Genomic DNA, 26,574 nt, shown 5'->3' on the forward strand with positions numbered 1-26,574 from the left:
ACTCCAGTGCAAGTCATTCATCTCTGCTTTCAAAACCTTTACTAATGCATTAGTAATTATTGTGGGAGCATCCCATACCGAATGATACATGCAAAAGAAACAGACTGTCTAATGGCAATGTAAAAACAGTCTGAGTCTGTACTATACTGCCAGTACTCATCTCTAGCTCCCAGTACAGGCATAGAGGTGCTGAAATTCCTTGCTTGGGTAGTCTGGATGATTATGATATGGCTGGTACTTTCTTTATCAAATTTACAAGAAGAGCAGCAGTGGTTGTATCAGATCTCACAGAACAGTTTTGCAGGCCAGCGCTTGTTTTAAGAGCTGTAACATGGCCTTTTACAACACAGTATTGAAGCCAATTCATGTTAACTGATCTCTAGGTATCATTAGCGATGCCAAACTTCTGTTTTTTTCACAGGTGCTATCTTTTATTCAATTGAACTTTCTGTCAGATTTCTGGCTTCATAAACGCAGTGCTGACATGTACCAGAAGCTAGTCTAATGCACATAGCTAGATATAACCATTTTTTATGACTCCACAGTACTCTAGAATACATATTGCATGGAGAGTGGGTATGTACATTGGCTGAACCACTTGTTTCCTTTCCCAAAAGGAGGTCTTTTCTTTTGTAGTGTAGTTATGGTAAAATACTTGAAGTTCTGTTTGTGCAGTCTCTGAATTTGATTTATCCTCCGAGCATTCAGCTGCTCAGCATTAAGAGACAGAAGCATGTGTTTGTGAAGGAAGACTACTTCTGGGTGGTGATAGTTACATCACATGCTGTATTTCCAAGCCTGGGTTATATTAAATCAAACATTTTCCAGACTGGAATACCATTGAAGTCCCAGTCCTTAAAAACACTGTTTTTCTCCAGAGCTTACTTTCTCTTTACAGGGGACATTTTCAATTGTAAGACCAAAGACAGTGTACTATAAGCATTCTAGCTGGAATCTTTCTAGCTTGATACATTCAGATAAATTCTTCTTTGGCACACTTGCTTAATTTTTTCACTGACTTGAAATTGGAGGTACTCACAAAGCAAAAAAAAAATAAATAAAGTGGTTGTTCCCTGTTGATTAACTGTCTTGCCTCATCATAGGTTCTTTCATTAAGGAATAATTGATTGAAGTTTTTTTAATTATTATTATTATTATTTTTAAGGTTGTGTATTTGGAGCTTAATTTCAGATTGATAATATGCCAGTGATGAAAAATAACTGGTAGAATTTTGCAGCTGATTTTATTTAGTTCATGCTGCAATTCATAGTATCATTTATGACATAGTAGAACGGAGTAAAAGTTATTAGAGTATCTCTTTCACGTCACTGTTTGATAAATGTAGAGAAGTAATGTTTTACTTCTCTGATGCAATAATATTTAAATAAACATGGAAATGTTTACGTACTCAAATGGGCTGAGCATCTATCTCCTGTCCTCAGTTAGCTGAAGACCTAAACAGAAAGATGTTAAAATCAATTGCTGCTTATTTTGTTTTGCTTATTTATGCTTGGACTTTCTCTCTGCTCTCAAATATTAGTATAGTTTCCAGATATATGTGACCAATTACAAAGCAAAAGTATCATGGCAATGGATAACATTTGTAGTTTGATTTATAGTGAGAGCTCTGCACAGTCCATTCTGTGTGCTAAATGCACACAGAGTCTGAAGAAGTTTATAGAACTATACATAAGGCTGTGACTTGGGATTTCTGTCAGACTGCCTGTGGTAGGTCATGGGATTTCATATGAAAATTTGTAATGCCTTTAGCACTGTGTCTGTGTAAATTCTGGAAAAAAAAATTGGTGGCAGCTTTTCTCTTTCGTACTCTGTGGATGTAAGTTAGAGTCAAACACTACTATAGCCCACCTGTGCTCATTCTGATGCCCTTTTATCTTGTTTGGAATTAGGGAGTACCCTTAGTACTGCCTCAGGAAAGTGAAGCTTCTTAAGCCACTGTGTGGACACACTGATTAGCACCAGAAAATGACTGTCATGTGTTATTACAGAGTGTATCTATGATGCACAGTTTTAAAACTTATGTTCTTATGCTGTAATTGAAAGAGTAAAACTTAAGGTACTGTTGAGGCATATGGTGACATTATTCTGTATTTGCAGTGTGGCACCATGGACCAGGGTTTGTATGTGAACCTGACTGAGAGAAATCTTCAAGATGCTCAAAAATTCTTCCTAATGCATGAGGTTGTCCAACCAGTTATTCCAGTTCCGTACTTCATGGAAGACAACAGCCGATTTTCTCACGTGGTTGTGGATGTTGTTCAGGGCAAGGACATGCTCTTCCATATCATTTATCTTGCCACAGGTATGAACTTTACGTTGCTGTAATAACTGAAAAAGTTTGAGGTCTCTGAAGTTTTAACGGTCTTCGAATTAGTTTTGGAATATGTATAGCACCTTGAATAGGCTGGTGTTCTACTGTGTTGTTTGTTTTTGTTTGTTTTTCTTTTTGGCAGCATGAATTCTGTCTTCTATATCTTATGAGCAGAAGAGACCAGCAGTTTGCAGTGTCTTTTTTTATATTATATTTTGGACTCATATGTTAGTTTGTGTTTCCTGTTCTACTTTGAAAGCATAAAGTTTACAAACTATCAAGAAAATGAATGGCTAGAAATTCCACAAACATGAATTCACAAGTTTCTCTTTCATCCTGTTATGTAGTTCAGGTTACATCCTCACTGAGGGTTCATGTGTTGTTTTAGAACCCTCTGAGGTAAAAAGAACTCATATAACAAATGCAATTACTGCTATTGCTATTTCTGACTCTTCTGCTAAAAAATATTATCTTTCCTTTTCGTTGCACATTTAAGTCATCCATTCCTAAGCATTTCTAAACTCTGTGTTATTGTTTTTCCATTTATAGATAACTCATCTAAACTCTAGTAATGAAAGAAAAATAGTCTTATATCTAAAATTGGCTTGGTTAGAAATATTGCTTTCTAGACTCAAAAATTCATTTAAGCTTCTGAAAAACACTGAATGTGTTAAACTGTTTATGCCAAACAAGGATGTCCCTGAGATGGAAATGTTAGATTAAAGCAACACGTTTGTGTTGTGAAAACATAGTTCTCACATACTTAGTAGGGGATAGTTCATCTAAGGAATGGTTTGCTAGTGTGCATTTTCCATTTCATAGTGAGTAGGCACTAAATATGGAAAATTTAAAGAAGGACTCAGTTAATCAGCAGGAGAAAAAAGATGGTAAGCAGCAAGTTCTTTGATCTTGCAATCAATGAAGTAAATTTCAAATTTGTCATCAGTTCAATAGAAACTGGATCAATCATTTGAATCACTTAAATCATGACTTACTGATGAAAATTGTATATCCATAACTTATAACTTATCAAGAACATGAGAAGAATTTGCATTGTGGTTAAATATATGATTTATTTTTCCCCTGAAAACAGGATGCAATGCTTTTCAGAGATGATTGCATCTTTTCAGACTGAAGAAATTTTAGAATAATTTGGTTCATTTTGATGAGACAGTGTTTACTTAATAGGTAAAGTTTTTACATTTTACTGCATGAAAGTTGAGCAGTAATATGAAAGCTTTTAATAAGTTAAAACTTTATTTAAATTCATCCAGTTGTAGTCAAAACAACTTGCCAGTTGGTAAAGCATAGCATTTTAAGTGAAATCATGTTTCTTCCAAATGCTGTTTGTTTTGTAGCAGTTTCCTGACAGAAACATGTACTTCATTGGTTTTATATTTATCAGTACATTGTAGGATATTTATATTGTAATGGTAACATTGAGTAAGAAATAATTTGTCATAATTCTGATTGACTTCAGTTTTCAGATTTCCTCACTGTGTTTTCTTTCATGTCTTACTCAGTAAGCGAGGATGTAAAATTTCAAGCTTCATGGTTCATTAATAAATTGTGTTCAATAAAACTTCTAGGTTTTTTTTATGCATCTTTGTTGCTGCTAAGACAGTGCTTGTATGTTCCTTGTCATGTAGAATTTCCATGCAATTTCATTCTTCTCTGTTCCACCATTTTCAGTCAGTCATGGAAATAGGATATTCTGGTAGCTGAATCTTTAGTTTGTCACTAGTACATGCTTTGATGTAATCATAAAGTATATGCTGTATGGAGGTTAGAAACTGTAAGAGGAAGAAACATACTAACTATATAATGTTAAGAAAATTTTATTGACAAAGTGAATTCTGATTCATTTTGAATTCACCCAATGGCAGTGATTTGTGTTCATATTCCTTCTGTGTGCCCCCTCAATTAAGCATAGGAACTAAGCTTTATTTTCCAATGAGTATTAATACTCACTTCATCTACAACATCTTCTCTGCAATGAACAAGGACAGTACAGCTAGATCAGGTTGCTCAGATCTCCCCAAGCCAGATCTCAAATGTGTCCAGGGACAAGACATCCTCCATATCTCTGGGCATCTGTTCCAGTGCCTCACCACTCTCACTGTAAAAAACTTCATCATAGCCAATCTAAATCTTCCTTTTTTTCAGTTTGAAACCATTTCCCCTTCTCCTATCACAGTATATACTGCTCAAGACCCTTTTCCTTCTTTCTTATAACCTCCCTTTATATACTGAAAGGCCACTATCAGGTCACCACAGAGCCCTCTTTTCTCTGAACAGACCTAGCTCTCTCAGCTTGTCCTTGTAGGAGAGGTGTTCCATCCATTAGATCATTCTTGTGGTCCTTCTCTGGATGAGCTCCAACAGGTCTGTGCCTCTCTTGTACTGAGGACTCCACATCTAGACACAGTACTCCAGGTGAGATATCACCAGGTCAGAGCAGAGGGGCAGGATCACCTCCCTTGCCCTGCTTGCCATTCTTCTTTTGAGGCAGCCCAGGATACAGCTGGCTTTCTGGGCTGCAAGGGCACACTGCTGGCTCATGTCCTGTTTGCCAGCCACCGATACTCTCAAGTTCTTTTTGGCAGCTTGTACTGATAGTGGGGGCTGCTACTACAGAGGTGCAGAGCCTTGATTTTGGTAGGATTTCAAGACCATGCAGCCACCCAGTTGTTTCTATAATTAGCTCTTCTTTGAGCAGGAGCTTGGAAATAAGTTTCATGCTATTCCTCTCAACCCGAATTGTTTGTTGTTGTGTTTGTTTGTTTGTTTGTTTTTTCATATACCATGGTATCAAATTGTTTGGGCTAAACTGCACTACTTGGTGCTAAAAGGGAAATTCATTCAGCTCCAGGATTCTGGTGGTAGGGAGTTTATGCCTAACGGCATAAGGCAGGATGGATCCAACCCATACGGTGTGAGATGTACTCTGCATAACTTTTGTAATTGTAATTCATCACAACATTCTTACAAAATTGTCTCTTAAAATTCACAAAGCTGATTCAGTGGAAAGGTAAACATATATATTGGTTTGAATACAAATGAACACTCTACTGTCTTTGTTAATCAATGCAAAATCTCATTCTTTGAATCAGGTGGGCACAAATTAAGAGAAAATTCTTTCTTCCTCCATCTCACGTTCACCTGCCTATCCACCTTGTTATCAGAATACAAATATTACAGGGGATAATAACCCTGACAGTATTAATAGTGTAATCTAGTTTCATTAAGCCTTAAATAGGGATAATATTACAAGAGAAGAAACTGTGAGTAAACATACAAATGTATTAATCTGCTGTGTCAACAGTCTTCATTTCTTAAACCTCTGCCAAGTCATCATTTTGCTAAAGATTCTGATGTGCTGGGATTTAACATCTACTTCTGGTATCTAAAATATATTTTACTGCTTTGGAAACACATCTTAATCTTCAGCTGCACTGACTTCTGACAGAGAAAGAAGGAATATATTGATTCATGCTCATTTTCTTTTACTTAGAAAAAACATAGTGCTTCTAACTTTGGTCAAGCAGAGAAACCCCTGAAACATTTTTCAATGTTTCAGAAAGGAAAGTCAAGGATAGTACTAAGGGAAGTTCTGAACTAAGACTCATCTCTAATACCAGACTAAAAGTAAAGCAGGCTACTGAATGATCAATATTCTGACAACACTCTAAGTTTAAAAAACATTACTTCTTTCTTAATTGGAGAAAGCTTAAAGCAAAATGATATTCCATATATCACAGTTTTGTGTGCTTGGATCTTCTCTCACTTTTTATTTCTTTCTCCCTTTTATTTTTCCCTTTCAATTTGTATGCCTAGGTGTCTTGTGATTAAAACCTTGCCAAAATACAAAGGTCTCCAAAGCATTTTTCAGAGAACAGGGTACTGCAATGCCATGAGAGCAAAATCTTTAGAGAATATACTGGCATTATGGGAAAAAATAAATAAATTCAAGAGCATATTTTAAAAGCTGTGGAAAAATGTCCATTTTCTCTGAACATTGCTCAGTGGGCTGAGGATGTGCCCTCTGTATCCTGTACATAAATCATATGTGCCCATTGGTGGATCTTGATTATGGTAATTTATATTTTAGCATTGATAAAACTAGGGCATGGCTACCTTATAAAGACCTACTGAAACCTGGAGAAATATTTACTGTTGGCTGTGCTGCATATCTCTAAAGAATGGTCTGTTCACTGAACTAAGCCTGAATTTTTATGCCATAAAGATGAGTTTGTTTTGAAGTTTAAAGATGGCTATAATAGTTCAGAACAGAAGTTGTACAAGAAGTTTTGGAAGGTTGTATTTTTTTCCATCTTTAGACCTGAAATTGTGCATAGCATTGCAGAGAGTAATGATAAAAAGCAGCTCTGGTTAGCCGCATACAGCAATAGTTATGAAAATAATTATGAAAAGAAATTTCAAAAGGAGGTTTTTGATGATGCAGATGGATATTTCATTACATTTTGTCTTCAGTGGAGGAATAACAGGTAGTAAATCTACACAAATGTAACATTTTTTTGTTGTTGTAGCCCTTGCTGACGTTGTAGATTTACCAGAAATTAGTCCTTATCTCATGAAATGATTAATGATGCTCATTTTGTATATGCAGTCAAAACAGTTTGTATTTCTCTGGTGTGTCTTACTAGATGGTTTGATGATTTGATTTTTCTGCTTACAATACTGTCTTTTTTTGCCTGTTTTTTTTTTTTTTTTTCCTTTTTCTTTTTTTTTTCTTTTCCTTTTTTTTTTATAACAATGCACCACATAATCTGTTAGGGACCATCCTATTCCAAGATTCCAATATATGTGTATTTTTGCTTAATTTTTTTTTGCATGAAGTATTATAATTTTCCTGGCAGACTGCAGGTACTGATCGAAGTATGCTTTCTTATTTAGTGTGCACAAGGTCATAACATGGTAAGTATGAAGCTATGAACCTTAAAATTATAAGCAAAGCTTATACATATTTCATACCTGGTGAAGAGAGCTACAGAGATTGATTTCTTTGGAACTGGTGGCATTTCTGAGTGTTTTATTTCAGGTGTGTTGCGACTGAGAAGTAATCTGCAGATAGTTTTTGTTGAAAGAAGCTATATACATTTTCTTTTAGTTTGAGAAGCATCTTTTTAATCTAGAAACTACAGCATAAATGCAATCCTAATGATGATCAAGTAGTTGTAATTTGAGTCACAATTCAAGTGTGAAAGTGTAGTGGGCTATTTGTATATATTAATATGTTCTAGTTTGGAAACAGAGCAGCAGGATAAATCAGAGTGCAGATGGATAATGGGGCATATGCACTGCAGCAGGCAATAATCAGAGGGTGTTAAAACTCTTTCTCATCTGTTGTAATAAAAGCCACATTTGCTGTGTTTCTTCTGACTTTCCTAGACAAAGACATGGCATGCTTTTACCCAGTTGTAAAACTCCATTGCAACATTTCCAAATCGAGTTCTCTGAACTTACCTATCTGGACTTTTGCATTATTATTTTAAGAGGCTTAAAGCATAGACAGTCGTCAGTTTCTCTTCCTTCTAGAAATGGTGCACCTTGGAAGACACGAGTCATAACGGTAACACAACGAACTTGAATGCTATTTAAGAAATTGAGCAGTAAATCATAAGATAAATAACCTTATTCTATGTTCCTCCTACAGTGAATGTTAGTACTGATGAAAGAAAACCCTACCTGAATTAGTACTTTGTGTTATTAATCTTTAAACTTAAAATAAATAAATAAATAAATAAATAAATAAATAAAAAAAAAAAAATTAGTGGAGGGTTGATTGTTAGGGTAGTATGGCTGGGTTGTGGTTGAACTTGGTGATCTTAAAGGTCTTTTCCAACCTGAGTGAGTCTATTCTATGATTCTATTTAAACACAGAAAAACTGATTTACTGCTGCCTTGTGTATTGTGTCGCCTGTACTGGGAATTGTTGTTTTAAAATGTTACCATTGTTAAAATGACCATGCTGGAAGTTCAGGCTACAAATGATACTATTTAGCTCTATAGAATCAAACCTCACATTATAGATGTTCAGGAGTACTGATTTCCCTTGGCTTTTTCACTTTTTATAGAGATCTATCATTCTGCCAGCTCCAGTAAGACCTGAGGAGGTTTCTTAATAAGTAGATGACTGTATCTAGAACTGGTTAAATTATTCATTGACAGCAACTTACATGAGAGAACAAATTACCCACCACTTATTTGTAGTCAGTTTTCCTTATTATAATCAACTCATAAATAGGTCATGATTTTGATTAGTTTGTTGCTTGTGTTTGCTCCGATAGTTTGTTGGTATTTTTGACAGCACATTCATGAATTACTTGCTGCAAATAGATGACATTTGTATTCTGTTCCCATGGGACAAATTTAAATAGGAGCAGCCTTTTCTTCTATCCATAGTTATCATTGTGTTTTAATGATTGCCCAGCTCTATTAGATACAGACTGTAAATAAACGTCTAAAGAACACATGGTGTGGGCACCTTGGTGCTGCCACTGGAAGTCAGATTTGCTTCCAGATGAAGCTGATACAGGGGCTTATCCCAGGGAGGTTCAGCCGGTAACCAACTCTTGCGTGAGTATGTAGTTAGTGATCAGGATCCTTACTGAGAGATGTGGGGAGGAAGGGGCTTGTCTATGTACAACATTTCAGAAGGGATTAGTCAATGTGACATATTACTGAGCATTGTAAAAATCTGCGGAGTATTCTGCAAGGCTTTTTGCTTTGAGAAAGCCTTACATTTAAGGTGGACATGACTGAGAGTCACTCAGTGAACCCCTGACAACTATAGAAGAAATCAGTATATTTAATCAAAAATGTTCAAACCAAACATAAGACTCCTCTTTTACCCTTAGAAAAAGGGCATGCAGGATTACAAGTATGATAATGTCATATGTATGGTGTTCAGTGTGCACTTTGAGTAAAGCAATTATTAGGCAGAATATTCTATTGAACTCTCTTTCTCGCATTTGTGAGCTCCTTCATTCTCCCACACTTTTCACAGTAAAACTGAACGAATACAAATGTTTCAACTAAGCAAATACAAACACTGTCACTAGCAATCAGCATTTGGGACTTTTTTTGTTGTTTATTTTTTCTCACAGTGGTATTTGGTTTGTTGGTTTGTTTTTATGTTTACTCATCTCTGGTCAAACGATATGGCATCTTTTCATATGGTAAAGAACTTCTGAATAAATACATCCTTCTCTTTGTTCCATGACACTGAAGAGTGATCATAACATATAGATATGATATTCCCAGAAATGTGGCTTTTCTGTGATGTGTCGTGTAACTTGGCAGACAGGTTTACAAAAAAGTAGTCTCTGTCTGCATTTTACTATATCAAGTCACTTGGTAAAAGTCATTTGCATAGAGTCCTTTTAATTTATTTTTTTGTTTTTCTTATCTCATGAATCTTGGAAATGTAGCTTCACACCTTCAGAAGGAATAGAATGAACACAACAAATGTAGCAATTAGATCACCTGTTGAGGAGATAAAAGCCAATATTTCATTATGGCCAAATGTCCCGCTTCCTAGGCTGTAATAAAAAGAATATAATATGACTATTTATGGTGTATACCATGGCTATTACTGCTTTAATGTTTTAGAGAAAATCTTCTGGGAAGAGGTTTTAGGTTCATGTCTCTAATTCCAAGTTTGTTGCTATCTCTTATCCATTTACTTCCTAACTCACATTCTATTATTAAGAAATGAGAGGCAGCATCAGTCTTTTGTTTTGTTTCCAAACAAAAGCTGTCCTTTATGCTGAAAATGCTGCTGACTTAACATGTATGTCATACAGAATTTGTACTGAACTTGGCTCCACTGTGGTCAGGGACATACAGGCACCATTCAAACTGTAAATGTGTTTGAGTAGAGGAGAATCCTTGACTCACTCTAGTCAGCCAAGTTTATGATGCTGCTGGATTGGTACAGAAGTTATTTGTCTTTCTGTACTTCAGTGAAAATAGCCACATACAACTCAGTTAAGCAATTAGGCGAGGTTTATAGTGAGCTATTATCTGAGAAACAGTTTTCTCCACTTGTGCATGTAAATGCTTCTTTGATCTGGGTACTGGAAAATTTATTCAGTGGGAAAACGTATCATATTCATAGCATGTTTGGGGTATTACAAGATATTTATAATTGTGGTGGCACAATGGGAAAGCAATAAAAAGTAATAGGAGCAGTAAGCTCTCCCAGTCCAGTCAGATCCAATCAGAGTTAATACATCTCAACTTTGGAAGACTGGCGATGATCCAGGGTCTGTATTCCATAGTAATTTTGTCTTTTGTGTGTAGCATTACATACTTCATTGCTGCTGTGTTTCAGATAGCAGGCCATAAATCGTAACAACCATTTCATCTTGCAACTAATAACTATGCTTATTATCTCTTCTACTATTTTAGCAAGAGGTTATGCTTTTCTTTAGTGGGACTTATCTCTGCTATCAGATAAGTCCTATCCACTCATTAAATATTTTGGCATGTCTCTCCTAAGCTAGAATGCTTTCTCTTCCTGAGAATAATCTCCTGGGAATTTAACATAGACTTTATTATTCATTCATTTATTTGTTATTATTATTTTTAATTTTAATTTTGAATTGCTTTATTCAGTAGCAGCCCTGTATTTCTTTTTTTCTTTTCAGAATCCAGCATATAAGAGCTAGACAGCTCTACGCAGGTGTAATGTTTCTCATTCTGAACCAATAGTCTATGTATGACTTCCACCATCTTTTTCTCAAGGCTTCGAGTTTTTTGTGTCTGTGTCATTTTTAGTAAAAGAAAAGTTGGATAATGAAAACAAGAATGGCTGTCAACACAACATATTGCCAAATGGACATTCTCTAGAATATGTTATTCACTTCTCAACTGTTGATGTTGGATCTATTTGGCTGTAATCTAACTGGCCTTAAGAAGTAAAATGTTTTCATATCTGGGAACAAAAAAGTGTTGCTCATCATACTTCAGCCACCCAAGAGAAATCCTGTACCTCAACTTTAGCCTAGTTAGTCCTGACTAGATTATGTCTGAATGCACAAACTAGGTAGAACGCTTTAAGTAAAACCGAAGGAATCCCTATATGCTTGTTTTTCATTATAATGTGTTTGCTTAAAAGAATTCATATTCAAGGAACTAAAATATTTGAGACTTCTAAAAAGTTAAAGTAGTCTGATTGCAAATATGTTAATGTGCATATGGGCAGAACCTGTTTGATTCAAATACAGTAATTATGATCAAAGGCAATAACAAAGTAAATTTTATTTTCACTGCAGGATTGATGCACCAGCATGGTCTTCGTATTTGTTCTACTTCATTTTGAACCTGGCATTGCTTTTCTGAGTTGGAAAAATGTGTCATTTTGCATGCCAGCCTCATGTGAAATTGTACTGGCCTTCTGTGAGGACGTTGTCTTCATTTGTCATGTAAATCTTGCATTACTGGGCAATTTTTATAGACAGAGCTTGTGTAAATTAAATACAAATGTGGCATGAGGTGATCACTTGGTATGATCAATGACTTCATGCTTGGTGTTGTCATGAATTGTGCCTCTTCTCCATGCTGTATACCTGAGATTTGCTGATGTTTCCACAGAGGAGAGGGAATACAGGGCATTAGAGCTAAACCTGAAATTGTTGTCAATCATGTTTTTGCCAAGTCCTGAGTAACAGCATTATGTTCCCCAGTTCTTTAAAGTCTCATGCTATGCTGTTGTTTGAATCATATCCTCTTTACAGGAAGAGCATTTTTTAAACTGATGTCAGTATCTATGTTAGTGTCACTATGTGTCTGAATGCTCACATTTGAATGTAACATTACTAAGGAGATACATATAGTGATATATGGTATAGGGACATGATTGAGTAGCCATGCCTTGAGCTAATCTGATACATGTCCATAAGATTTTCCTGTTCAGTGAACATGGCAAAGTGACAGCGCAAGGCTTGTGATCCTGGTGGCAGCCACACTCATATGGGGCATGAGGAGCTGAGGTTAAATTCCTCTTGGAGTTCAAAGCCATCCGTTCTACCGCCTTGTTGAATTCTTAATCTAGGAGAGAAGAGGCTGCTATAGGTGGGGATGAGGCCTCCTGGCAGTGGTTTCATCCTCAGACAGATGCATGGTTCATCTAGCCTGAGAGAAGCAGCGCTATATCCCACAAACCAAATAGGTCCAGGATTCATCTGGAGAAGTGATTCATTGCTTTCATTCTCCACTGTAAAGACTATTAAAATGTTTTTTCTGATGCCTTTTTAAATAAGCAGAAAGTGCTCCCTGAAATTCCCTAAGGATGTGAAAGGCACCTATTTCTTGCAGAACATAAAATCACATCAGAAGCTGCTGACAGTAAAGGAGAAGTGCTTTTCATAGGCTTGGTAAATATTGCTTATCTCCCTCCCTGTTCCTAGCAGTTCGATGCTCTTTCTCACTGATGCGTGGTATCACAACTCTCAGAGACTTCATGATTTTTCTTAGCTGCAGCTGAAACTTTTCTGGTTTTAGTTCAGCTATCTTCTGTACATCAAAGGAGAATGAGGTAAATGTGTGTCGCTGGTTTTGATTTTGTCAGCAAATCAGGTCAGTGTGGAAGAAAGCAATATAATAAAAGAGGTTTGAAATCTTCAGTGGGAAAAGGTACTTGTTAGAGTATTTGCAGTGAGCCCTTGTTATAGTTGAATAGAACAGTTATACAGAAAAGTGAAATTTCAAGTGTTTGTTTTTTCTCCTTTTAGATAGCATTACTGTTCTGAATACCAGTTTCACACATGAAGACTTAAGAGAAAGAAAGCTACCAATTGAACCCAGAATTCACAAGTCTCCAAATTAATCCATAAGAACATTTTCTCTATTAACACTTATATCACTGAAAACTAATAAAGTAATCTTGCAAGTCAAAGATCATGAAAAGTAAATGCTTCATAAAGGTTTAGAATAGCTAATGCTTTATGTTGTATAAATAAAAGCAATGCAGCAGATAGATTGAAATTTTAGTTATAAAGAATTTGCATCCACGGTAGCCTGTAAAGGATCTGTGCCTGAAATAGTTTTTCTTAAAAGTATTCTAAAGTCATGTTTTACTTCTGAGTAAGCTGAATACATGATTTTTCATAGATGGTTTCAGCTCCTCTAAATCAGACAAAATTTTACAAACTTGCATCTTATCTCTGTCACATCTTTGGTGAGCTGAACATCTCTTGTAAGATTGAAAATGTAACAGCAATTGTAAATAATGGTGTGACAACGAACTTGATTCATGAAAAATACATACATTTTGAGATTACTGAAAGTATTTAGTTTCCTTTTTTCATACAAGGTGGAACATCCGTTTTAGGTTTAGGGAGGATGAGAAATTGTCTCAAGCCTGTATGAGCTCTAGCGAGATGAGGAAATAGATGATTTGGTTTGATATTCGTTTCTATATGCAGGAAACAGACTTAAATGATGTGGAGGTCCAAGACAAGGGTTTTCTTGCTTGATGTGGGTTCCTGCTTGAGCTTCTAAAAAGGACCAAGGGGAAGCAGAAAAATAATTAAGTTTTAGAGGTTAAAGCATGTAGATGCAGTCATACAAAAATGCATGCTGCTTTGGTTTAGCTGATATTTGCTTTGCATTTTAGTCTCAAGTGGATCTGAAATTCCCTTTAGAACATGAATTGTCTATTTATCTGAAAAATTTAGAATGAGATTTACTGGAGCTGCATTTAACGCCCAGTTCAACAGGAGACATGAAAGGGCCAATGGAAGATGTTGCATAAATTATATTATTTTCCAAAAAGAATACCTTTTTGAGTCACAGGCAATGCTTCTAGCAGAAACCTTAATAGCACCAATTTACATTCTGTTGTGCTTTGAGAAGTGGTTGATATTTCCTTTATAAAAGCAAATATTTAACACTGCATTGTGATTAAGGGAGGAAGCTGTTGCTGATTCAACTACAAATTCAGTGATGTTTTTGATACATTATAATACATGGAAATTAAGTCTACAGGGAATAGAGGTGTTCTAAAGAATGCATTATGTTTAAAAAGCCTCTCTGCAAAATGGTAAAGAAAATATGTCCTGAATTTCTTTGATAGTTAACTTCCAAATGTGTTGTTTTGAGGACTGAAACTAAATTACTTTAGTATGTTTCGGTGGGGGGGATTGATCTTCAATAATCATGTAATCTTACTGTTTTCTAGAATGTGTTGGATGTGTATTATTTAGCCTTCATTTAATTTTGGGGCAGTGCTTGTCATTAATTGCATGTGCTTTATCCCCTACCAAAGACATGGTTTTGTTTGAGGAAAGTTCCTGACTTTGGAATAACTTGTATCTAGATCAGTGCTTTTTAATCAAAAGAGTCATTGAAGCAGTAATTCTATATCCTATGTAGGAAGGATATTATATAAATATTCCCTTCATAAAAAAAATTCATTTTAAATCTTGACATAGAGTCATCAGAAACTCCTGTAGTTACAGAGGTGCAACTGAATTTATCTTGGAATAGCCACTAGGGCATTAAGAAGCTTCTCTTGTTAATCATTTCAGAAGGTATTCAAATAGGTTTCAACTTCTGTAGTACCTTTCAGCTTCTAAATAGCTGGGAAATGTATTAAATCACCTCTTCCACATAAAGACTGGGACATGAAATGGACCACTGGAGTTTTTCATCGACAGGCATTATTAACTATGTATCTCATTTCAGCTTTAAATCAAATTAATTTCCAGTAGTGTAAGGAAGTGCATCAATATTTATTTGAAATGTAATAGGAAAGTGAAAATAAGAAGGAGGCATAAGGAAGATAAATCTAAAATATGGTCTGCTCATTTCTTATAGGTTATCTTCCATACCTGCTGTTGTTACATCTAAGAACTAAAACAAAATAAAAACAAAATCAAGAAAACATAAATACAAAAATCTGATTGGAGAAAAGGAGGGTTTTTATCCAGAGAAGAACATTCTGACCCAGGCTTTTTCTTCATTTTACTTTTGGTGCTTTCAAAACTCTTCAAAGAAAAAGCCAAACTTCCAGTTTTCCTAACTCTTATACTAAGCTAAATGATTTGCTCTTTGAAATTGTTATTCATTAAATAATGTGTGGTAGAACTCTTTTCATATAATTTACATGTAGCTTTTACTAAAATATATTAGAATGATATATGTATCATTTTTTACGCTTTTTTTTTCTTTCAAATTGTCTTGACAGTGGAAAACAACATATGATTTTAAGGGTGTTATGAGCTGTGTGTAAGAGGAAATTGACGATTTTCATTGATTATTTATGGAAAATGCTATTCCTTAAATTTGGCAATCTTTGCTTCCCTGCTCACTTTTGTTAACTCTTCTCTTTGTTAAGAACAAATTAACAGAGCAATGTTTGTGCCTGTGTTTTCCTGAAAGCTTTAACAGCCTAAAATGTTGTACTCTAATGTGACCAAGTATATACAGAAAAAAATCTATAAATAAACTCTGAAATTCAAAGCCCTTTGAAATGTGGTGTGATGAAGAGAATGATTGGATTTAAATTCTGAAATTTTGTGTGTGTCTATATGCATGTATACATATATACAGCCTTTGCATTTCTTTCTGGAGTAGGCCCAGAACTTGAAAGGACTTGGTTTTCTATGTAATTCCTAAGGGGCTAAAACCTTCAAGTTCAAACTTATTTTTTGTTCTGTTTTCCATATGCTTTCTTGTGTGACCTACTGTAGGGAACCTGCTTTAACAGGAGGGTTGGACTCGATGATCTCCAACCCCTACAGTTCTGTGATTCTGTGATTCTCAGTGATTTGTGTGTATATTCTACAAGTAACACAAAGTACTTAGTATTCATTTTTGTTCCAGGAAATTTTTAGTGGTATTCATACTAGCTTTTATAGGACCAAGCTTATCACACAGATTACTGTCACTTAAGTTAATTAAATTTGCTGAAATTTAATTAGATGCCCATGTACAATGATTTATGTGTTTTCCAAGTTGCATGCATAATGTTTTCTACAACAGAAGTTAGTCTCTCGTGATGGTTTAATGGAGTAAGGAAACCTTAGTTAAGCCTTTCTGGTACAACCATAATTTACCAGCATTCCATTTAGCCAACCTAATGCTTAAAAATAAATTTCCATATTAAGAGAACAGCTCCTCTTAATATGGGAATTGCAACAAAATTCTTCTACCTTTTGTATTTTCACATGCTTCATTTCTTAGAGGCTTTTGTTATACTTTTAGCTAATTGATTCTGTAATCAGTTTAATGTTTTCAGTACACGTATTTCTGTTAATATCTGCCATCATCTTGTTATCATCAACCTGATAATGAGTTCTAATAGCAAGGCAATCACAGTACTTTATTGTTGAACTTCTTTCACCTATGACAGCTTTTATGTTCTATTAAGACTCAAAGCAGAGCATCTTCACATTTTTAATCTCCACTTTAGATTCAGTGAGTCTTGTAAAAAAATATTGCCATGCATATTTTATAATATCAATCAATATTTTAAAAATAGAGAAAAAGAAATCATGTTGACCAGATTGTTAAAACATGGGTGAATTGCAAATGGAAAGGCAGAATATGAACATTTAAAACAGCCCTGAATTACTTTTTTAAGTTGAAATTTGCATCTTGATAAGGCGCAGGAGTTCTGTACTCAGTGTTTGAGGTTTACATATTTATTTATTTTTTCTAAAGTTAGGATGAGAAGTAAATAAGAAACGTTTAAAAATATGACAATATTTTAAGTACTATTCAGCAAATGAAATGAGAAATTTTAAAATCCAAATGTGTTCTTTTTGTTTTCTGCATCAATGTAAAGGTAATAAATTTGCCAATAACATTTTTAATTTTTAGAGTGGAGAAATTTAAGCTCAGTCTTTTATACGTCCTTATACTGGGCTATAGTGTGCTAAATCCTGTTCCTGTAATTCACGTCTACATGTATACATTAGAAACTTGGATGTAAAAGATACTTTCAGCAACAGATCAAATTGGACCTCATCCCCATATGGGAAAACAGATTATAATGAAGGTTTTAATTATCTATGTTTTACTGATGATTTAACTAATTTTAAAGTTATTTTTAGGAACAGCAAAAAAAGAGCAGGCTTTGAACGCTCTCATATTCTGTGTACCATATGCATCTTTTTTTTGATTCCACACAGACTGATTAATCCTAAGGCCTGGGTTTGTTTTTCCCTTCCAGCAAAACCAGCTGTTCTAGGCATTAGCTGTTCCTGTCCCTTTTTTCTGTGTCGAGCATTATGCAACCTAATACTTCCTGTTGTTGGAATACATTTCTGCAATCAAATAAATGCATGTTCTGCTTTGCTTTCTTTGAATCCAGTGGTGAAAGAATGCAGATACCTCTGATTTATATATATTTATATATTTATATTTTAAAATATATATATATATATTTATTTTTTTTTTGCAGAAGCAGAATATTTGTCAATCACCTCGTGCTTTCTTTGGTTTTGTACTATTATATGTTGTTTACATCAATTTTATATTAGTTATCTCAGCTTTTTCCTCTAAAAAACTTCTGCTTTGAAGACAGCCGTAGCATTTATTGTTTGTTTGTTTCTGTGATCTTCAAGTAATACAAATACACAATGAATACAAACACAGTTCATGTGTTTGCACATATGAATACTATTTACAAGAAATGTAACATTCACAGATCTTTATTCTTTCATTTCAACAGTCCTACTACTGTCTGAGTATTTTTATTTTCCCACTGGAAAAATAATTTGAATAGTGAAAGGGTATGCAAAAACATACTGCCATAAACAAAATCAAAATAGTTAGTAAATATAATTTGAAGTGCATTTCAAATTACACTACTTGAAGTCATACGTTATTTGTATTCATTTCAACTATGCTTAAAATATATTCTCTTAAATATGCTTCAATTGAAACTTCAGATTAAAACAACAGAAAAAAAAAGATCTTTATGTTGGCAGATTTTTAAACGTGTAAATTACACTGCTTTTGTATCTATCATGAGAGTGTGGTGTATTTCTTGCACTGATTGTGCCTTATTCAATTACGAATGTCAGGTAAATAGCTTTAATTTCCATTTTCTGTTTAGTATTGACTGTCCTCTCTTACGTTATAGATAGGTAAAGCATTTTACTTTTATAATCACAACTACTCATAGGTAGATGAACTTAAAAATATTTTACTTTTGTAATCATGACTGCTCATGTAAACATTTATTCTTCTCCAGCAAGAAGTTGCTGCAGCTTCTTCCATTGCCTTTACTTCTGCTAAGAGAATCCAGAAATTACCAGTTTATTAATTTGTTGGATTTGCCATTTGTTTTGTGCATTAATATTATACTGTCCTTTGAATGTGTCACCACTGATATGATTTCAGGCATGATCTTGCAGTGTTCTCCATTGCTGTCTGAGCCTTGTGCCTTTTACAATTTAAACTTTGATACACTGTTTTAGAGATTATACTTCTTTGATTTTGTTCTGCTATCATTTTGTTCTTAATGAATTCTGGGGTCAGGCTCTTTTCAGTAGTGTTCAGTGACAGAATAAGAGGCAATGGGCAAAGGCTAGAATGCAGGAAGTTCCATACAAACTTGTGGAAGAACTTTGTTATGAAGATGACAGAGCACTGGGACAGGGTGCCCAGAAAGGCTGTGGAGTCTGGAGACACTCAAGACCCACTTGAACACTTTCCTGTGTGATCCACTGTAGGGAACCTCCATTATCAAAGGGATTGGACTAGATGATCTCCAGAGGTCCCTTTCAACCCTCACAATTCTATGATTCTGTGTGACACCGTAGCCTCCAAACTCCTTCTCTACAATAACAGGTTTTCCATCCAGTTCTTAATAGTCTCCTATGCATTACATAATATTTCTTTCCTCTTCTCTTACAGTGATTAGATTTCCAAAATGCAGTTGCTGATTTTGCAGATCTCTTTAGAAGTATTACAGTACAAGCTAACATAGCACGTTATTTACACTTTGTGGCCAATATAATTATGTTTTGCTACTCCTCTGTACATTCAGTCATCCTTAAACTAAGGCTGACAGGTGTCTGGATTTATTCCAGTGTGTCTTGCTTATTTTCAGGATCTGAAGATGCCATTCATTAGGATTCTTAAATTGGAGTTGGAGTCAGCGTTGACATCTGTGATGAAATTGATACTTTCACAGTGTGTGTGGCCAAAAAAAAAAAAGTCTCATCCATTAGGGAGGTCTGTGTTTACTATTCTTCTTAGTTATTTCTGGGTAAAAGTGGTCAGTTAATGTGATTATAAAGATTCACTTGTAATATCTTGACAGGTCTGAAAATATACATGCTCCAAAGATATGTTCAGCAACCATTTCTATCCCTACTTCTGACTTCATTTCTTATTTCAACTGTGGTGTGAAAATGGCTGAACAGATAGTACTTTAGAGGATGGAGCTGTTGCAACTTCTTTTGTAAACCTGCTATCTTTGGCATAGGATAGACACAAAATATTGCACGCTGTCATAGAATTGAAAACACTGGAGCAAAGTAAATGGCTTTTGAAAGTGCTTCTGAAAGTACTGTTGTAATAGATATGATTTTATGCCAGGATAAGAAAGCCTGTGTAGCAGACTCTGTTAGCTGTGATAGTGTTTACGTGTTAAAATAGTTTGGGGAGATTGATATCTGTATTCCTTTGCTAGGAACCATAATCTGGTTAACACAGCTGCCAATCCAGGGAATCTGTATCTCACTCAAACTTGCAGAATAGAAACAGATCATCACCCTGTTTGGGGCTTCTAGACGGTCCATGCAAAATGAGAGGCATAGGCAGGAGGAATGTAGGAGATAGGTTTTAGAAGATTAGAAGTAGGAAAATCTTCTGAGGCAGAGACAGGTAAGATCTTATTCCTTTTTTTCTGAATAGACATATGACCCAGATTACTGCTGAAGTGGATTGTTTCTTCCAAATAATCTGTGGGATCTCCGACACTGCTCTTTCTTTTGAAGTCAGGAAAATTATGACTTTCACCATTTCTGTGTGAGTGCTGACCCTATTAGAAGACAAATGGGAAACTGATGATTTTGCAGTTGCTGAAAGAAAGCAGAAGCAAATGAGAGGAATGGACACACTATGCCTAGATAAAAAGGAAAGAGCAATGACAGCTTTGGTGAAGAAGTCGCTGGTGTTGCAGTTCTCAAAAGTGAGAATGTTTAATTTGGTTTTAGTCTAGTGTGCTGCTGTAATCATGTTATCTGAGCCATAGATCTATACTACACAAGTTGCCTTTCTGCCCTCTATGTTAAATAAAGTTGCCGAGGAGAAAAAACACAAAACATTTGCTTTTGATGTTATTCTCTTATCCAAAGCTCTGCACTGCTAAATTCAAGGTGAATGGGAGAAGGAGCCCTGCAGATCCGTGATGGTGATTTTGTTGTTTTGTTTTGTTTTTCCTCTCTTTTGTCTTTGGGGAGGTGTCATTAAGTACCTTGGCTTTGAGGTGCCAGGCACAGAAGCAGGAGGGAGCATCAGACTGAATAAGAGGCATGTACTGAATGCTTAGTTGATTTTTGTCTCAACTCATGAAAAAGATGGCAGGCCAAGTGCAAGTTATTACAAGTTACGCTGAACCTGTTAACTGCCAGTTAGACAAGTGACATAGAGTTGTACTAACTGATCTATGAAGTGATACCAACTCATTCACATGTGTAAAACGATCTCACTGCTATTTCTTTTCTTCCTCTTACTACGTTTTTTTCCAATTATTGTGCTACAAAAACTCATGCATTTCACTCGGTGACTAACTCGGTGACTGGTTTTCTTTTTTATGGATAATTCTGATTGTATTTTGACCTTGAAACTTGTAATAATATTTAAGTGTTCGTCCAACAAACATCAACAGAAACAAAGCTTGTTAAACTGTTCGGTTTAACTGGTAGTCTGTCACTTGTAAGGCAAAACTGTTCCTTGGCAATGGTCTTATTATTTTTTTAATATGTCTCTCCTTTAGGCTGCACAGAAAAAAAAAGTGATAAGCTGAAGGAACTGGGCTTATTCATCATGGAAAAGGGAAGGTTGTGGGGAGATCTCATTGTGGTTTTCCAGTATTTAAAGGGAGTTTATAAACATGAAGGAAATCAACTTTTTACATGAGTAGATAGTAATTGGACAAAATAGAATGGTTTTAAACAGAAGGGAGATTTAGATTAGATGTCAGGGTAAGATTATGCTGAGAGAGTGGTGAAGTGCTGGAACAGGTTGCCCAGAGGGGTTGTGGTTGCCCCATCCCTGGAGGTGTTCAAATCCAGGTTGGATGGGGCCCTGAGCAGCCTGGTCTAGCACTTGATCTAGCAGTTGGCAACCCTGCCTGTGGCAAAGGAGTTGGAACTTGATGATCCTTGATTTCCCTTCAAACCCAAGCCATTTTATGATTCTATGATAATCCAAACCAGAATTTTATTTTTATTTTTTCATAGAAAAGGAGGGATTTATTTGAGATTATAGGGGAAAATTCTTTACTCAGAGGGTGGTGAGGCAATGGCAAGGGCTGCCCAGAGATGCTGTGGATGCCCCATCTCTGGAGGTCTTCATGGCCAGGTTGGATTGGGCCCTGGCCTGGATGGGTTGGAATGAGGTTGTCTTTAAGGTCCCTTCCAGCACAAACTGTTACGTGATTTAGTGAGAGAAATTTTTGTGGGGTTTATGTTTGTTTGTTTTAACAAATATTCTTACATGCAGTGAATCCCTACAAGCTTACTTATACCAATATAGGAGAAATGTTTAAATGCTTACATGAAGTGATTTTTACTCTAAATTGAGAAGTTAATCAGAAGACTTAAACATTCATTTATGATTTTAAGCACAAAATCTTGATATGGAAGGGAATGCATTTTATTTACTGAAATAAACATTAGCTGTGAGTGTAATTAGTCTTGGCTTTCTAATAAAATTTTTTCATATTATCCAATTATTAAAGATTCATTAAAATGTAGTTAAAATTTTAGACATAATCTTTACCCTAACTCCAGCTGCTATTTTGTGTAATGCACTCCTTTCCGTTACTCCTGCAGTTCTTAAGATTAATTTCAGTTTTCCTCAGGAACAGAAGATTTTACCAGTATATGCCACCTTGGTTTCTCCAACTCCTCTTTAGTTTTGGAGTTTGCTTTTGTCTATCCTTTTGCATTTTCTTAAGTCTGCACGCTAGCAGTTCCTTCCCATGTGCCAGGACTAGCCTGGCATCTCCAGGCTGCCTTCCCCACACTTGTTCCTAGCAGGGCTGGCTGGGTGTCCTACCATGAGGCAGCGGGCTGTGGCTGTCACTGCCATGTCCTGTTGCCACCAAGTCAGGGCCAGGCCCATCCTGAAGGCCTTCTGCCACAATCTGTCTGCCTTGCCTCTTGCCTTCTGCTGCTTGTGGCAAAACCCTTATTTATGGGTTGCAGAACAGAGGGTCCTGAACATTTGTCTTGTCGGTGTTACCTACTCACATAAAGCATTTTGTTCTTTAGAGACCTTAAATGAATAAGAGTTGCTCTCTGCTGGATCTTTAATGTTTACCATTGCTGTCACATAGAAGATTGCATGATGTTTTAGTCAGGGCACTAGCTGAAATATTTATCAGTGTGAGAACATGGTCCTTTATGTCCAGAACAAATTTTCTTTGGTATTTTTAAATTCCTTAAAAACTTTGCATGAATGGATCAGAAATCTCATCAGTGATCTGACACTGTTTTGTGATACTTAACCACCTTTGATAAGAAATCACATTGACAATAAGAGTGAAGAGCAAATGATAAAAACCAATAGATCTTAAAATATTCATTCTTAAAACAGTCTGGGGGCAATGATAAGTGTTTATTTCTTTGTAAGCTGCTTTCAATATGATAGTGTACTACAATATGGTAAACAAAAATCAGAAGCTCTTGCTGTGAATGTGTTTTGTGAATGTGCATGTATAATAGCCAAACTTTGAATACTTGTTTTTCAAGGGACTTCTGGTGTAAAGTCTGTCCTGCACTAATGAAATTATTTGTTACTGTCTTACAGTACACAGAGAACGTAATAGTTGTTTTTGTGTCCATTCCATTGCAGTTTAGGAAATACAGTGAAAACTGCACATCTTGAGCCTCCATAGAAAACATTCTGCATGGAATAAAGATTCATCCATCAAATGTTAACAAGTAGAATCACTAGTATGATTTTTAGTAACTCATTTTCCTCTTTCTTTTGCAGACTATGGCACTATTAAGAAAGTACTTGCCCCAATGAACCAGACTTCAAGCAGCTGCCTGCTTGAGGAAATTGAACTCCTGCCAAAGACTCAGTGGGAGCCCATCAGGAGTCTTCAGATCCTGCACAGCCAGAGTGTCCTGTTTGTGGGCCTTCAGGAACATGTGATTAAAGTCCCCCTGAAGAGATGTCTGTTTTACAAAACATTCAGGTAACAACTAGTTTGATTTGAGAAAAATGCTTGTGGGTTGCAAGAAAATGGGAAGGAAAAGTGACTGTATGTAGGAATCCAAATTAATTACCTCTTAGAGCTATGACTTTTTATGTACACCATTTATCAGAACCGTCTCTGGGGACGACTTCTCTTTGATCAAACAAGGAAATTAACTTTTGGAAATTACCACTTGATTTTAGACTATATATTGTGGCAGTTGAGGAATTTGAAGCTCAGCATGCAACATTTTCTATGTATTACCTAAAAGTAATCCTGGGCTGCAACAGATTTCTGGCTGTTAATTTCATCTGATTACTTGTGTTCTCCCTTTGATGTAAATATGGTTCCAGTGTGGTTCATGTAAGTCAGAACAATTGTTCTGTTTTATGTCAGGGAGTCCCTGAACCACTATGATGATCATTTGAGAACTATGACAGATTTATTTGGTTGTTTTATAGCTTGCTTGGCTTTCAGCTTGTTTAATATACACTCTTTTGAAAAGCTTGCTTATTAAAGGAGATAAAAAGTCTTCCAGTTGCCTTCCTTAGCTGCTGTGCTCAGGATCATAGAAGATGCTATTTGTGTCCCAGAAAGAGATTATACCTTCCATGAAAGAGTGCAGGTGGAGAAGTTTCTAGGTTTAAGAGGGAATATGCATTGGTCACAGTGAGGAGCTAACCAAAGGACGTGGGTGTAGAGCTGTGGCTCAGTGACAGTGGAATTTTCCCATCACAACATGTGAGTTGATGTCATGCAGCAGGCTATTGAAAGCCTGCTGGTTTGACAAATAAGACTGAAGGAAAAGCTGACACAGACCAGGGAAGTGTTCTCCTTATTACAGTTCTTTACAAACCCTTTCTGTATATGCTGTCCTGTATAAAATATTTTAGGTGTTTTCTAGTAAAATAATACTGAAAGCTCCATTGAAAGTCCTGCAAAGCTCATTTTAAGGAAAATTTTTAGGTAAGTCTGTACCTCAAGCTTTAGCTTAGTTTAGCAGCTAACATAGGGCCAAGTTTTACATTTGATTTAGCCAATTTTAACAGGGTATGCTTTTGTTTCCGTCTTAAGTGAAGGGTTTATGAATAGGTCAGTCTGAAAGTAATGCCTTCTATTTATTTCCATGGAAACCACAACAGATATGAAGAGCACAGTAAAACTGATAGAGAAAATTGTCAGCTGCAAAACACTGTTTTTCATCACAGTCACTATTAGCTGTGCGTTTTCATCAGAAATGAACAAGAGTCTTCATGCTGCACTTGTAAAAATTTGCATCAGCAGAGGTGACCCACTGTTGCTTGTTGAAACACACTACCAACCATCTCACTGTGCTCGCATCCATTGTTTGATCTCCATAAATGTTCAGCAAGAATCAGTGAATGTCAATAGGTACTATGTTTTTCTTCATGGAGGAATTCAGTTCCATGCTATCTGCACTTCCATGTCAGGCACCATTTTGTCAAATTGCCTGTCTGCTGCCATCTGTTGCACAGCACCAAAATGTAACATTGGTGGGAAAGTTCAGTGTCTACTGCCATACTACCAACATTCCTTCTGACATTGTGGGTCAACATACCAAAATAGGAGGCATTACTTTCAGAGCATCCCTTGTGTACTGGAAAAGAGAAGGGCCTGTGTGCATGCATGTCGATCTGTCTGGAGAAGGAAAAAGGTCTAATCATACATTCTTGTGTTTCTCTGTCTTCTTTGAAATAACAAGACTATGCTATTTGGCTTGTACAAGATATTGCATATATTTTCATAAGCATACGTGTTTGTTTCACCAAGGGAGATCAGGCTGGCATCCTGTGTTTTCTTAGAGACTGTGTACTCATGTTGGCAATGATAAACAGAAACAGCTCAAAAAATCTGGGCTCTCCTTACTCACATGAAACCTGTAGTGCTTCTGGAAATGTTTGAAGGCTGGAGCCATTTTCTGTACATGCGTTATTAGTAAGGTGTGAACTCGGAAGGCTTGTGAAGCCTCGCAAGATCCCTGGCATATGTGCTTCTACCAGCTTCTATCCTGAGATGCTCCAGGCTACCCCAACTACAGGGCCAAAAAATGCTTCAGTCTTTGCTGGAGAGAACTGCTGCCTTGAGTCATAAACCCCATTTACAGTTGTAGGCAAGGCATTCCTTTTCATGTTTGAGCAGTGGAGATTAATTGACTAGATTTTAAGAGCTTTAAAAAAAAAAAAAAAAAGAAAAAGAAAAAGAAGTATGGTACTTTTCACATTTTACTGAGTAGAGCAGTAGTTAAATGTCTCAAATCCTGCTCAAATGAAAGTTTATTGCTCTGCCCTGAGGAATGCGAATCCTCATCTTCCACAGGAATGACTTACTCAGAGGATATAAAATTATTCCTTGTGGGGTTTTTCAATTATCTCTTTTGTAGTTAAATCACTCTGCTTGGAATAATTAAATATTCATTGCACCAAGTGGATTGTCATCTACGCTGTCTTTATGGTAAAAGCTCACCAGCAATTCCAGTTCTGTTCGGTGAGAAAGGAGAAAGCTGTGATCTAGATGAAATGAGACATCTTTTTATCATCTATCACAGGGGACTCAGATCATTTGGATAGTGCAGACTTAATCTTTCTTTCACCTATCATTTACTCATGACTTTACTAGCCTTTGCCTGGCTTGTCATGCTGGAACTTTTCAAGGCTGCTTTTTTTTTGTGCATGTGGAGAGAGTGAAGGTACCATACCTGGGGCCATAAATTTCACTAGTTAATAAAGCATCTCAAACATAGTCACTGCACTGGCAGTTGTTTTAATACTTACATCCTTGTTATATGTTGCCAACTATTATGCTA

The 26,574-nt window shown here is 35.9% G+C and overlaps 1 protein-coding gene across 10 annotated transcripts in view; it reads left to right on the top strand.

Annotated features, from left to right (window-relative positions):
* The window catches only part of SEMA5A (semaphorin 5A), a 318,800-nt gene that overhangs the window by 200,344 nt on the left and 91,882 nt on the right, over positions 1-26,574 (top strand). For all 10 annotated transcript variants that reach the window (XM_032442465.2, XM_015854392.3, XM_015854395.3 and 7 more), the window contains 2 exons: positions 2,119-2,323; positions 23,543-23,750. In XM_032442465.2, coding sequence (XP_032298356.2) covers positions 2,119-2,323; positions 23,543-23,750 — 413 coding nt within the window. The remainder of the gene's footprint in view (positions 1-2,118; positions 2,324-23,542; positions 23,751-26,574) is intronic.

This window comes from Coturnix japonica, chromosome 2, assembly GCF_054131305.1.
Source record: "Coturnix japonica strain WE chromosome 2, WE-NBRP24, whole genome shotgun sequence".
Taxonomy (NCBI): Eukaryota; Metazoa; Chordata; class Aves; order Galliformes; family Phasianidae; genus Coturnix; species Coturnix japonica.